General features: G+C 39.8%; 1 protein-coding gene across 1 annotated transcript in view; it reads left to right on the top strand.

Annotated features, from left to right (window-relative positions):
- The window catches only part of AK5 (adenylate kinase 5), a 260,907-nt gene that overhangs the window by 187,697 nt on the left and 58,018 nt on the right, over window positions 1–15,192 (top strand). The window contains exons 9-10 of the mRNA XM_049616985.1: window positions 380–422; window positions 5,507–5,551. Coding sequence (XP_049472942.1) covers window positions 380–422; window positions 5,507–5,551 — 88 coding nt within the window. The remainder of the gene's footprint in view (window positions 1–379; window positions 423–5,506; window positions 5,552–15,192) is intronic.

Below are 15,192 nucleotides of genomic sequence, written 5' to 3'. Positions count from 1 at the left end.
AAACAACTATAACTACAACTATCAGTGAGCTTCAGGCACTGAAGAGTGTTGTGTTCTTCAAATCAGCTTTTCTGATCACAGATAGGTCATGCACCAAGAAAATGAAGTGTGATATTGTACCAGGAAGTCCAACAAAGACAGCATGAACTCTTGGGACAGACAGCCCAGGTTCCAATCTGGGTTTTGTCCCTCACTGCTACATGACCTTGGGCAACTTGCTTCTCAAATTATTGGCTTCTTCATCTGTAAAAGGTGGATAGTAATTGTGCCTCCTTCATAGAGTTGTTTGGAAAGTTAGGTATGTTAATGTACATTGGCAAGACGTTTAGCACAATACCTGTTAGTACTCTCACCTAATATTTTGATTTTTTATGTGCAGGGTGATGACCAGTTAAATGTATTTGGAGAGGATACCATGGGAGGTGAGTTTCCCTTACTGATCAGACCAAAGTTGTATTTTAGTAGCTTCGAACATGTCTTTTTTATTAAACAACAACTGATAGACAGTAAACTACTGACAGCATGCAGTTTTTCCTTAGCCAGGCTACACAATTAAGATTGGAACTTTTTGGATCTTTCCCCTTTTAGTCCATATCAAGAATCAAAGGGCCACCTTACTTAGAGATGCATTTCCTTACTACCCAGAGAACATGACCCTTGACATGCTTAGTGAAAATGGAATGTTCTCGTAAAAATATGTTTGGGAAACATTTAACACTCACTACCCTTTGGAAGAGACACATATAACAGCATACCAAGATTCCTATAAGTCCTGCAGTAAAGACAGCTGGCTAACTTTAACATTCTTCAAATTTATTGGAAGTCTTTTTCCTACATGGTAGTTAAAATTCTTCAGTGTGCTGTTGGGATGCAACCTAAGAAACACCCAAATTATCCTGCTTTGTAACTGTTGTCATGTTAAAAGTCTCATAACAACTAGCAAATTCAGCCTTCACTGTCTGAAAATAGCTAAAATTATGTGAATTTGAGATTGTCCAAAAGAGATAAGGCTCATGATTGTCCTAGGTAAAGTACCTTCTAACATGTCCACTCAGTAATAAATGTTGCTGTAACTATGGTTCATGGAAATATGTTTGTATTGACTGTGAGCACATGCAAGTAAGTGATCCGGCTTTCCAAATAACCCCAGCTCTAATCCTACACTGATCCATGAGCATGAGGTAATAGATAAAGTGTCATTTAATGATAATGGCCATAGCAGTATGTGAAAATCTCAGTCACCAAATGACATCATGGTGATTCATGAGGAAAGGCACATAAACATGAGCCAAGTGCAAATAATCAACTCAGTCCCAACTGGACAGGGATTGATTGATTGCCTAATAAAGTTTCCCTTTTTCCTGGCTATAAAATTAATATGTATTCCATGTGGAAATGTTTTCAAGGTAGAAAATATGAGCTATCTAAAACCTTATGACCTCTAAATAATCATGGTTAATATTCTAGTGTATTTTATCCCAGTGGGTTGGCTATGTACCTGTTTTTATATAGTTGAGAATACATGTGTATATACAAATAATTATCTCCATTCTTTTTGTGTATATCATAACATAAGCATGTTCCCAAGTCATTACAAACTCTCCATAACCTTAACTTGTAATGACTACACTGCATGAATGTTCCATCATAGGTACAACCATACCCAATAACAACCATAGTCGCTTTCTTAGATAGCAAATAGATTAAAAGTTGCTCAGCTTTGTATAGAATTGTTGAATCATTATATTGTTCACCTGAAACCAATATAACCTTGTGCGTTAACTGGACAGGAATTTAAAAAAAGAAACAGTTGTTGCTTAGCTTCATAAAAGGAAGCTGGAAGTCTAGAGAACATGAGATGACCATCTGGTCCATGAGTTAAAAGCACCAATGTATGTGCCTTTAATAGAAAGCTCCAGATAACATAGGATTTTTCCAGTCACTGTGGACTATTCTGTAGAGACTGCAGCATCTCTTTGATTAGAAAGAACAAAAAATTTTATTCCTTAGTGTGAAAACCAGATGGTTCCCCAAACCCCAAATTCACATCTTTCCTCTGATTTTAGCTCCCCTGTCTCCTTCCCCTCCTGTTCCCAAACCCAATTCTTCATGTCCCATTTTCTCTTCAGAATTGGGCCTTTCCTCAGCTAGTAGTGGATTCCAGCAGGAAGGTAGCCTTGTGTATATAAAAAAAGCATCCCAATTTTACTGAAAAGCAAGTTGGATAACTGTCAGGGGAGTGATCTCACTTTCAAAAGTACTTATCATCTACATAAAATATAAAGTGTAAGGCTCCTATCTGTTAATTTTAAGTGTAAAAACTGCAGTTTTATCACCAAGATAGGAAATAAAAACTTTGTACTATCTCTCAAGGTAACCACATTCTGCCCATCATTTTAGTCAACTCACACCCAGAGCAAGAGCAAAAGCAGCTGCCTCCAGAACCAGGAAAAGAGCCCTGAGTTACACCTAGACTGGGAATTTAGGGCTGGCTCCACCCAGTCTGGCCCCTCCATCCTGGGTCTCCCCTCAAGGTGGGGGTAGCTCCAGGAACTTCCACAGCCAAGGGTCTGAAACACACAGCTCAGGGGCCTGGGGTTCCAACAAAAACATCAAATACCTTTGAACTCTAGAATCTTTACTTCAAAACTTCACGTGTTATTTTCCATGAAGTGAAAAATCACAATGTCCTATATTCTAATATATTACTGTCTCTTCGGTGTATATTACAGTTTGAAAAGTAGCTCCCTTAGCATAAGGGTTAAATTAAGAATAATAAAATATTCAAAATCGTCTTCAGTTGCTCCATCTGCAGTCACATCTGCCCAACTAAGGGAAGCATCCAGTCTCAGATCTGTTTTGTTTGTCCAGCATGGTGCTCTAAAAACTTGACTTTAAATGTTAGTTCTTGTTAGCCATAGTTCATAACACTCCACACCCACCCTCCTCACTGGTTTAGAATCTCTGTCTGGCCTTTGTCTAAGCACATCAAAGAAACTCTTCTGAAAGTTCTTTGTGGAATCAGCCTGCTCCCACACACCCACCACCACCCCTGGGGGTGTTAAACTAAGCTGCTCAGAAATTAGCCAGTCTTGGGGCGACTGGGTGGCTCAGTCAGTTAAGCGTCCATCTTCAACTCAGGTCATGATCTCACCATTCTTGAGTTCGAGCCCCGCGTCAGGCTCTGTGCTGACAACTCAGAGCCTAGAGCCTGTTTCGGATTCTGTGTCTCCCTCTCTCTCTCCCTCTCTCTGCCCCTCCCCCACTCACACTGTGTACTCTTTCTCTCAAAAATTAATAAATGTTTAAAAAAATTAAAAGAAATTAGCCAATCTAAGGATTGACTTGAACATGGTGGCATCCTCTGACCCCCTCTAGAGCCTACTTCTTTAGCTTTTCACCATCATTTGCTCAAGATGGTCTCTAGAATACAGCAATACCTCCCTTACTGGCCTGTGCAGACTCCCACAGTCAACTGCAGAGCATCCTGAGCTAATCTACTTCTGCCCCCAAACTCTGTGACCCTGCCCTGGCACAGCTCAGCAGGCAGCCTGATCTCCATAACTAAAGCCCTGTGGTCTTAAAGCCAGGGTGAATTTGTTTCTGCTCTTCTCTGAAACATTCGTGGGTAGTTCTGCTGTTTCTTCTGTCCTCAGGTCCTCACTCTAAACATTTTTTTTTTAGTTTCAGGACCCCCTGCTTCCAGGCTCAAGCAATAACCATTGGCACTTTCTGAGGCCAGAGACCCTGAGCTCACAGAGCCATTCCCAATTCAAGTTTGGGGCTGTGGTCATCTCTTCAAATAACCTCACTCTTACCCAAGGCCTCTTCGAATTTTGGGTTACTTTAGAAACCTGAAACATGCAACAATAATCACATCATAATTTTGGCCAAGGGACAAAGGGGACCATTTCCTCCTGTGGCCCATTTATTTACGGGAACCACAGAATCACAGGTATTTGAACCGAAAGAGACATTAGAGATCGTTGGGTCTGACACCTTTACCCTACAGATGGAGAAACTGAAGTACAAGGGAGAGGAAGTCACTCGCCTAGGTCTAGTCAGTTGAGAATAGTATCAAAAGTGTAGCTATTGTCTACCCATCCTTCATGGCCAGCTACTACACCACATGACAACTGACAATCTTTTAGGGCTCCACAAACTCTGGAGGGTTTTGCACTTTGCCAAAAATTCCTAATTATCCCTCTGTTTCAAAGTGGTGGCTCCTCGGTCCCACACTGTTGGGGTGAATGCAAACTGGTGCATCCACTCTGGAAAACAGTATTGTCGTTCCTCAAAAAGTTAAAAATAGAATTACCCTATGATCCAGCAATTGTACTACTAGGTATTTACCCAAAGGATAGAAAAATACTGATTTGAAGGGATACCTGCATCCCAATGTTTATAGCTGCATTATCAACAATAGCCAAATTATGGAAAGAGCCCAAATGTTCAGCAACTGATGAATGGATAGAGAAGATGTGATACACACACACGTACACACACACGAATATTACCCAGTCATCAAAAAGAATGAAATCTTGCCATTTGCAATGACATGGATGGAGCTAGAATGTATGATAGTAAGTGAAATAAGTCATAGAAAGACAAATACCATATGATTTCACTCATATGTGGAATTTAACAAACAAGCATGGGATAGGGAAAGAGAGGCAAACCAAGAAACAGACTCTTAATGATGGAGAACAAACTGAGGGTTAATGGAGGGAAGTAGGTGGGGGGATGGCTAGATGAGTGAGGACACTTATTGTGATGAGCACTAGGTGTTGTATTTAAGTGTTGAATCACTAAATTCTACACCTGAAACTAATGTTAAACTGTATGTTAACTAACAGGAATTTAAATAAAAACTTGGAGAAAAAATAAAGTAGTGGTTCCCAAAATTCAATCCTCACTCTCACCATCTCTGGGATTTTTGTTTCACCTCTATATGACCTATGCTAGATATTATTGACTTAATATTTTTCTCTAAATTGACTCACTATTATTATTTAAATAGATTTATTTTAGAAGGAAATTTTATATTACTACCTTAAATGGAAAATAGTATTATTTTCTATAAATAGGAACTGTATTTAAAATATTATCTTCCAGACTCCCCATTTGTGCTTTAACCCCTCTTTATTAAAAGAGATCAGCAAATGTTAAGAAAAATGTAAAATAACACAAAACTGAGATACTTAAGAACATTTTAAAATAATTTTAAAAATTATCTTTCTTTGTAAGTCATGCTATTTAATGGCTTATCAGTTTTGCCACCAAAAATTGATAGTTTGTGTTAAAATGAAATTATGTTACCAGGGTCTGGGAATAAGGTTGAAATGGTCATTGGTGCCTATAATTTATGACCTATTAACACATTTACTGAACTTAAGGCTTCTTATCAAATAAAGCTACAAGATTTTGGTTTTTACACAACATAAGTAAAACCAGTATTTCAAAACAGTTTTACTTGCCAGTAACTTAAATTATTCTTACTTTAAAGGTTTCATGGAAGATTTGAGAAAGTGTAAAATTATTTTCATGATTGGTGAGTAACAGCTCTCAAGTTTTCTAATGCAGTTGCTAATAAACAACTTGGTAGAGAAAAAAACTGTCCATTTCTTATTCTGCTTTGAATTCTGCCCCTTTTTCAGTTAGGAAATACCCTCGAGGCTTCTGGATTGTTGCTTTCATTTATGCAGTTTTATATTGTTTTTGGCTTTGTATCCTTACAGAATAGACAAAGTAAGACTCTAAGGAATGTCAGACTCCTGATTTTAGTTCCTCAGTAATAAAATACCTTATAATCCCATGAGTATGAAGAAGTCATATGCTAAAATCTAGCACATACATTTTCTGTTTGAACAATGAGCCACTGCTCACTAAACGAAATATATCCGTAACCACATATTCAAATATATTTCAGTAACCATACCCTGCATTCCGTTTAGCTAATGGTAAGAAAATTTCATTTATTTTATGCCTCATACTGTGAACGTCGTTGGTAAATTAATTGTGGGATAAAATTCACCAGCATTTTCTAAGCACGTACTGTGTTCCAGTTCATCTCACTTAATCCTTCCACAATCCTATAGGTTGGTGGTCTATCTCTATTACATATCTGTTATACAGATAAAGACACTGAGACTCAGAAAGGTAAAGGGACTGGTCCAAGCTCACATAGCTAATGAGTGTGAGAACCGGCTATTCAGTTTTCCCCATGGAAATCAATGGGACTATTTGAGCAACAGTTATAATTGCCCAGAATAGCACCAAATATTGTCAAAGCACCTCCCAAAAGCTAGTACTTTTCCCTCTAAGTATTCAAGTCTTTAGAAAAGTTAATACACCTACCTTTTCATTTAAAAAAATTTTTCTATTCATATTCAGAAATAATGAAAAGGTCCACACATCTTCAATGGGTAGGAAAAAGAATAGTTATCGGCACCCAAGAAATATAATCATATAAACTTAGAATCTTGCACCCTAAAGTTGGAATGTTTCCTTGGAAATCTCTCACTAAGTCTCCCTCATTGTCAGATAAGGAAACTGAGTCCCAGAGGATTTAAGAGGTTTGATTAAGGTCATTCAACCAACTGGTGGCAGAGAGGAGACTAGGGCTGCAGTTTCCCATCCCAGGGCTCGCCCCATTCCACCACACAGTTGTGTGGGTTGTTACCCTGGACTGTCTCCCTCATTCAGTCCTCCATCGCATATATACTGAGGCCTAGACCCATTCTGGGCAGTGAGGGATCACAGAGCTTCCATCCTAGGTGAAAAGAAGAACTAATCAACTTATTATCACAAACTTAAGGAGACAGAACAGCCTGGATTGAGTGTCTGGGGTAGAAGTGGGTGATCAGAGTGATCAGGCAAGGCTTTCCTACAGAAGTGATATTTAAGCAGGGAACTGAAGGAGGAGAGCGGGCAACGCAACCGAAGGGATTAACAGAGGTGAGAGGAGGAGGAAGTGCGTGTCTTAAGCAGTGAGAATTCTTGAGCCCAACCTGAGTTCTGTTTCTGACCTGCTTGCCTCTTGTTGACCTTAACCATGGGCACTGGATGAACTCTTGCCACACTTTTTACATTCTTTTCAAAAAGTAAAAGTAAATTATTTCTACTCCTTACTGAAGAGAAACTCATCCTCCTAATAGCAAAGAAAATTACCCTTTCCACATAAACTTTAATCACTTTTCTCGCCATCAAGGCCATACACAATGAGTTATATTCAGCTTTTATCTTAGGGGCCAAATTAGGAAGAGGAGAGACTCTTAACCCTGATGTTCAGTATCCAAAGAATGAGCCTTTATTATCACATAGAAATCTGTGTCTTTAATAATGTGATCCAAAAACAACTTCTAAAAATAGTACAGCATGTTTTGTGATTGTTGTTATTTTCTCTGGCAATAATATTATTCCAGAGTTACCAGTGGTTTAGCACTCGCAATTAAATTTCGAAATATATTTTCAAATATTACTTCTATCTGTCTAGGTATAACTAAAGACCTTGGCTTACCTAAGTCCTGTGCCCTTCAGAAAATCAAATAGCACAATATAAAATCTTTGGCATCATGCAAAGCTTGAAACCCCCAAGCGTCCACAGACTGCAGTCTAAAAACTGCTGCTCTGAAGAAAGGTTTTTCTTATATTAACCAACTCTCCCATATTTTATCTTACTTCTCAGTTACTATTCTATTAAAGATTTCAGGTTACTGTTTAGGCAGTAGAAGGTGCAAAAACCACTGTGGTATGAGGAAAAATGATTGTTCTTCTAGGGCATTTAGGACTCTGCTTGAAAATTAAGTCTTTAGTTCTAAACACTTCCTTGACAGATGGCAGAGTGGTATTTGGGGGCTGTATTATTGCAGGTCAATTTGAAGCTCGTAAAAATACTCAGGATGTCATAGACACACCCATAACAGTTTTGATGAGTCTTAATAAACAAGAGTCCATTGGTTTCAGTGAAATAAGTGTGGTATTCCCTATATGAGAAGATGAGGTTGAATTTTTCACTTTTCAAATTATTGTCTTGACATCTACCAAGACAAGTGGGATTGAAATATTAGCCAAAAACCAGGTTGACAACTTTGCTGTTCGTCTGCAGATAAAAATTAATATTCCTAAAGCACTGCTCCCCTGCTTTAAAGTATCCTAGTCCCTTTTTGTCTATAGAGAGGTCCAAATTCTTCAGACTGACCTTCAAAGCTTTCTCCCCACTGGCCTCAATGTGCCTTCCCATCTCCCACTCCAACCCCATGTGAGTCTGTGGCTCCAACCCCACTTCCCTTGCTTTTGCCAGTCCTGTCACTTGAAATGTCTTCTCCCCCAGTTAATCATGCCCCAAGGTCAGGTTTAACTTGTAGCCCTGTGACATCTCTAATCACCAGCTTCTTCCTGTGTGCTCCTCCATCGTGTGTGTCTGCATCACTCATTTAGATACCCTGTAATGATTTAGGAAAGCAAATATTTGTTGGAATAATGAATTCTTTAAGAACCAGTGTGGCCAGTTTCCATAACAACTGAAATAGCAGTTGGAATTCTTGGACTGGAACTGACAGGCAGGTTGCTGCTGCTGCTGCTGTAGCTGTTGCTGGCAGGACAGTTTTCAGGTTAATTATGAGCCTAATCGACGCCCTGACTCCATTGTAGCTGCTACCCTCTCACCCAAAACAAGCAACACCAACTTCCCCCACCTCTGAGCAATTTCATATTCATTTGCAAAATAGTTTTCAGTCGGGGCAGTTAATAGCACCGACCACCATCTGAGTGGAAAACGTATTCAGGGAACGTGTACTGTCTGGACCAAAAGGAAAAGTGGCCAAGGATGGATCTACTTAGCCCTTTGAATGTTGTGTGACTATTACCTTTGTTCATGAGGAAGACAGCTCAGTAGCTGTTCATAAAGAAATACCTTCCACAGGATAGATAAGGTATCTCACAGGATCAGGCCAGTGATCAGAAGGATTGAAAAAGGTTCGATGGACTTTGGTAGTTCACACACAAGACATAAAAACCATGCCAATGTACATTATGTACAAGACTGGGGCTCATTCATTGCTGAAAACGGAAAATTCGTTGGATAATATAAAAATATCCCTTAAAGAGCCTCATTATGTCCCACTAACAGGCTCCTACAGTTTTCACAACCTTTTTGGTACATTTTTTTCCTTTCTCTCTCTCTCTCTCTCTCTCTCTCTCTCTCTTTATTTTTTTTTAATCTCTTGATCATTATCTTGCTATTATCCAATCTATCTTGGCCTCCTTTTCCCTTCTGTGCTTTTCATAGCCTGCCTATGCCCAAAATGTGTCATAACCTGAATTCCCATTAATTCCTATCCAAAGCCTTGGTAGAAGTGCTTCAATTTGGAAAATCATCTGATTTTACAGGCGAGATGTGATACTAATGGCATAATGGTCAAGACATCATTCTGTGGCTTTAACTTTCAGGATGTCGAGGACCCAGATGGCTTTGTGTACCTTAGCATTAGTACTGACAAACTGCTTTTCAAGTAGTAAGCTTTGGGAGGTACTTTTATAATATTCAGTGTTATTTTGTGTATTTTTAACCTTGTGCAAACTAGTCCTCTTTATGTCCTTATGGAAAACTGTAGAAATGAGAATTTTTGCTTAAAACTCAATATTTTAATGCCCTGCCATTATTTCACTATAGCTCTGATGTCATTTCATTGTTGCCGTGTTATCAAAGAATTTTGAATTAATTTAATCTTTAGAAAATACTTGGACCCCAGATGAAACATGTTTCATATTGATGCACATAATTGGTTAAATTAAAACTGAAAAGTAGGGGCGCCTGGGTGGCGCAGTCGGTTAAGCGTCCGACTTCAGCCAGGTCACGATCTCGCGGTCCGTGAGTTCGAGCCCCGCGTCAGGCTCTGGGCTGATGGCTCGGAGCCTGGAGCCTGTTTCCGATTCTGTGTCTCCCTCTCTCTCTGCCCCTCCCCCGTTCATGCTCTGTCTCTCTCTGTCCCAAAATAAATAAAAAACGTTGAAAAAAAAAATTTAAAAAAAATAAAAAATAAAAAATAAAAAAAAATAAAAAAAAAAAACTGAAAAGCAAAACTGATTGTTGTAACTTGATGCAGCTGTAAGAGAAGCCAGCATTCATTGAGCACTTAACACACACTAGGCACTGTACAAATAATGTTATCTTATTTAATGATTGTACCCTGTATGGGGTATGGATTATCACCATCCTGATGTTGCAGGTAAGATGCTAGAAAGGTAAATAATATACTAATAAGTGATGGATCTGGGGCTTGAAAGCTTGGGTTTTATCACTGGCAACAAATGCTGCCAATTGCTGTCCTTGAGGTGACAGGCTGATTTTATTTCTTTTCAAGAAAATGTCTGCCAGGGCACCTGGGTGGCTCAGTTGGGTAGGCATCCAACTTCAGCTCAGGTCATGATCTCACAATTCATGAGTTCGAGCCCTGCATGGGGCTCTGTGCTGACAGCTCAGAGCCTGGAACCTGTTTCAGATTCTGTGTCTCCCTCTCTCTCTCTCCCTTCCCCACTTGTACTCTGTCTCTCTCAAAAATAAATAAACATTAAAAAGAAGAAGAAGAAGAAGAAGAAGAAGAAGAAGAAGAAGAAGAAAATGTCTGCCATATACTCAAGTGTGAAAACCCATAGTTTATCTGCTAGTCCATCTTCCAGAAGATAAAAAATGGTTTTTAGCTTAAAAATCAACTAGTTAAGCAACTCAAACAATCATAATGTTTCTCCTCAAGAAAACCATTAACCTACGTGTGCTAAAGTGCCTTGTGTAAACTTCACACAAAATATTAAAATGACATGTACTTAAGGGCTGAAATTAAATGAAATGAGTCTTTTATACTGCTTCATCAAGGACATTTTTAGGTAACACTGGCGTTTTCTTCCTTTTACTTTACTGTGAGTTCATGGTGATGAATATAGATCTAGTAGAATTGAATGCAGCTGTCTTGATGCATGCTGTGGTTTTGTAACAATTGCTTCTGTACCGTTAGTGAAAAGCAATAGCCTGTAAGTGTTGTAATGGAAATAAGGGACTGTCTAAAATATACAAAAACACTAATTCAAAGAGATACATGCACCCCTATATTTATTGCAGCATTACTTACAATAGCCAAATTATGGAAGCAGCCCAAGTGTCCATCAATAGATGAATGAATAAAGAAGATGAGCTGTAGGGGCACCTAAGTGACACAGTTGGTTAAGCCTCTGGCTCTTGATTTTGGCTTAGGTCATGATCCCAGGGTCATGGGTTGAACCCCATGTCTGGCTCCATGCTGAGTGTGGAGCCTGCTTAAGATTCTCTCTCTCTCTCTCTCTCTCTCTCTCTCTCTCTCTCTCTCTCTCTCCTTTGCCCCTCTCTCCCGCTCGAACTCTCTCTCTCTTCTCTCTCTCTCTGATAAAAAGTAAAAAAGAATAAGTTGTAGTGTATATACACTAGCACACACCATGGAATACTATTCAGACAAAAAAGAATGAAATCTTGCTATTTGCAATTGCAACAACATGGTTGGAGCTAGAGAGCTTTATGCTAAGCAAAATAAGTCAGAGAAAGACAAACACCAAATGATTTCAGTCATCTGTGGAATTTAAGAAGCAAAACAAATGAGCAAATGAAAAGGGAGAGAGAGAGAGAGAGAGAGAGAGAGAGAGAAACCAAGAAACAGACTCTAACTATAGAGAACAAACTGATGGTTACCAGAGGGGAGATGGGTGGGAGGAAGGGCGAAATAGGTGATGGGGATTAAGGAGGGCACTTGTTCGGATGAGCACCAGGTGTTGTATGGAAGTGTTTGAATCACTATATTGTACACCTGAAACTAATATAACACTGTATGTTCACTATACTTGAATTAAAATTTTTAAAAAAAGAAAATAGAGGACCCCCCAACATCTGTGGGCCACACTTTGAGAACCACCACCCTAGGACTAATTTAGGAAGGGGTTATGTTAAGCAGGTATATGAAACTCTAGACTTTGCATTTGGAAAATCTTAGAGGAGAAAATAGTTTTTTGTGCCTTGTTTTTCACTGGTCCTTTCAAAAGCAAATAACCTCACAAATGTGAGCAAGGGGTCAGGGGTAAAGGGGTACATCTACTGAAAGGCCATTTCTCTGGGCTGCTGTAGGCCTGGAAAAATTCTGAATGTTTCTGGGTAGCCAGTGTACGAGGGATGCCTGAAAGGAAAGGCTGGGTGCTAGTCAGAGGTGGGCAAAGGAAAATGTATCAGGAGGACCCACAGGAGACTCCAAAGCAAGGCCTGGATGGAGGTGGAAAGGGTGACCTCCAGGATCAACAGCAGTGGACTGGAGGAAAGGTGAAGAAAACCCTCCAGGTGGGAGAATAGCCCTGACATTGGAGATTGAACTTTGAACTTGAGTTAGTCCCATCAGGTCACTATGACAAAATACCATAGTCGGGTGGCTTATAAACAACAGAAACTCATTTCTCACAGTTCTGGAGGCTGGGAAGCCCAAGACCAAGGCCCTGGCAGATTTGATGTCTGATGAAGGCCTGCATCCTGACTCATAGACAGCTATCTTTTCCTTGTAACCTCACATGGCAGAAGGGGTGAGGGAGCTCTCTGGGGCCTCTTTTAAAAGGCCGCCAATCCTATTCATAACGGTCCCACCCTTGTAATATAATCACCTTCCAAAGCCCCACCTCTTAATACCATCACATTGGGCCCTAGGATTTAACATAGATTTGGAGGGGACACCAACATACAGTCTATAGCAGAAAATTGACTATCATGGTTATCAAAAATCATTAGATTAGATTAAGAAAACTCAGATGAGATTTGACTGAGTTTCTTAACTGAAACTCAGTTTCTAAACTGAGTAGTTTCTAAACTGAGTAGTTTCTAAACTACTGAGTTTCTAAAATGAAAAAGGTAGCTAATCAGCTAGGCTGGGTTCACATAAAGAAATATGTTTCCATCTGACCACCAAGCCTGTGCTCTGCCCTAACTGAAACATCAGAGCTCTGCTCTGGACACAGACACATGTTTGCCACAGCTCTTTCTCCCATGAGGGCATGCAGTTATTAAGGGACCTTTTGGCACTCTCCTGGCCTAAAACCTGTATTTTCAAAGTCCAGACCATTCAGGATGAGAGAGTAAAGGAAGAGAGACATTGGGCCACTTTCCAAGAGAGCCTCAAATGCATTTACAAAACAATGGGATATCTTTCTGATGTTGAAGAAATGTAGGCATTGTGTGCTAACAATGAACCTACTTTGTCATAGACTCTAAGTCTAAAGTTCTCTTTTGGCCAGCAAAAGAGCGGGATGCAGGAGGAAAAGCGAGAGATGGCTAATGCCTTGAAAAGATAAGAGCCCCAAATAAGGGTCCTTGCCCCATTTTTTATTAGGATCAGAAGGCTTAAAAACATGGCAATAGACGTGCACAAAGAGACAATGAATCTGTGAACATTAACTTGTGGACATGAAGGAAAGGGAGTCTTGAAGATATTCAGGGTTAGGGGTTTGGGTTCATACAAAACAAAATATTGGTGCCAGGCAGTCGAGCAGAAGGTTGTTTACAGCAGACATGAGGCACCACCTCTGTTTATCTTAGCTAGCCTAGGGGATGAGACAGGTAGGACAAATAACCTGTTTATCTTAGCTAGCTTAGGGGATTAGACAGGTAGGAAATAACAAGGCACTTTTTCTTTTATTAATCATCTCCACTTTGGGCTGCTTCATCTGCAGCACAGGAGTCTATAGCCCAATTTACCTGTTTACCTAACTTGGTCCTTCCCTCCTGTGAAAGCAGCTTTCTGCTATAGTACTAAATTGGGGGTCACATCCACCCGGAATACCTAATCTTACTTATTTCATATACCTATGTATTGGGTGCCTTTGCACCTCCCTATTTTGTTTACCCAAACTCGAGTATGAACATCCTATGGCTTTGTACTTCTTTATACCTTGTTAACCCATTGGTGTAAGCCTGGGGGATTCTTAAGCTTATTCCTCACACTACTTAATTACATAAACCTTTTCACTACAAAAATGCTCTAAGTAATGTTGAACTAGAACAAAACATTTTCTTCATTTAACCAGACCAAACCTCTACAAAAGGCTTACTATGCATGGGGCGCCTGGGTGGTGCAGTCGGTTAAGCGTCCGACTTCAGCCAGGTCACGATCTCGCGGTCCGTGAGTTCGAGCCCCGCGTCAGGCTCTGGGCTGATGGCTCGGAGCCTGGAGCCTGTTTCCGATTCTGTGTCTCCCTCTCTCTCTGCCCCTCCCCTGTTCATGCTCTGTCTCTCTCTGTCCCAAAAATAAATAAAAAACGTTGAAAAAAAAATTTTTAAAGTGTATACAGATATGTAGTAAGGAGAGAAGGTGGGAGTATTGTGGGTGGGGGAAGAGCTTGCCATAATTATTTGAATAAATGCCCCAATTTTCTATTTTACTTTGTTCCTGTATATCTAGCTATTGATGTCTGAAAACAAAGACAAAATAATAAGACATCAAATGAATATTGGTGAAATAGTCCTCTGTGTGCCTCAGCATGTTTCTGCCAATTATTTGCAATTCCATAATAACTTCAAAACAGGAAACAATTTGAAGCCATAAAAGTATGTGAACCATTCTGAACACTGCCATACCCACCCAAAGCACATCAATTTTGAAATACACACTGTATCTTTTACTAAGAAGGCATATCGTGGGTATCTTTTTTATGAGCATTACCAAAAGTATTTCAGAGAGCCAAGGGCAACAATGAGCAAGTGTTTGAGAATGTGATTCTGGGTACATCTGAAGGAACCTAGTGCTTTTGAGATTTTCTTTGTGGGTTGGATAGAGTACCTGGACCACATATTGATCTCAAACAATGGCTTAGTTTAGAGGTAGAGGGAAAAAATAGCCTAGGCCAGGGGATCTACAGACTTCCAGGGGGCTGTATACAATTCCCTAATGATAAAAATATTCTCTCACTGCTATATTAAAGTTTCCCATTAGCTATATACTCCTTTGGGTAATTTTCATTAATTCATTTGATTTTTATTGAGTTTCTGCTCTATATCAGCAAAATGATGGGCCTCATCATACAAAGATGAAAGATGAGGCTCCCTAATCTCAAGGAGCTCACGTTGTAGGGAGGGAGCAAACAAACAGCACAGCTTGGTACAGTACATGCAGTGGCAGCAACATAGGTAATGGAAAG

Source organism: Panthera uncia (genome assembly GCF_023721935.1).
Source record: "Panthera uncia isolate 11264 chromosome C1 unlocalized genomic scaffold, Puncia_PCG_1.0 HiC_scaffold_4, whole genome shotgun sequence".
Taxonomy (NCBI): Eukaryota; Metazoa; Chordata; class Mammalia; order Carnivora; family Felidae; genus Panthera; species Panthera uncia.
The sequence above is the reverse complement of the archived record's forward strand: the minus strand, read 5'-3'. Positions and strand labels throughout refer to the sequence as shown.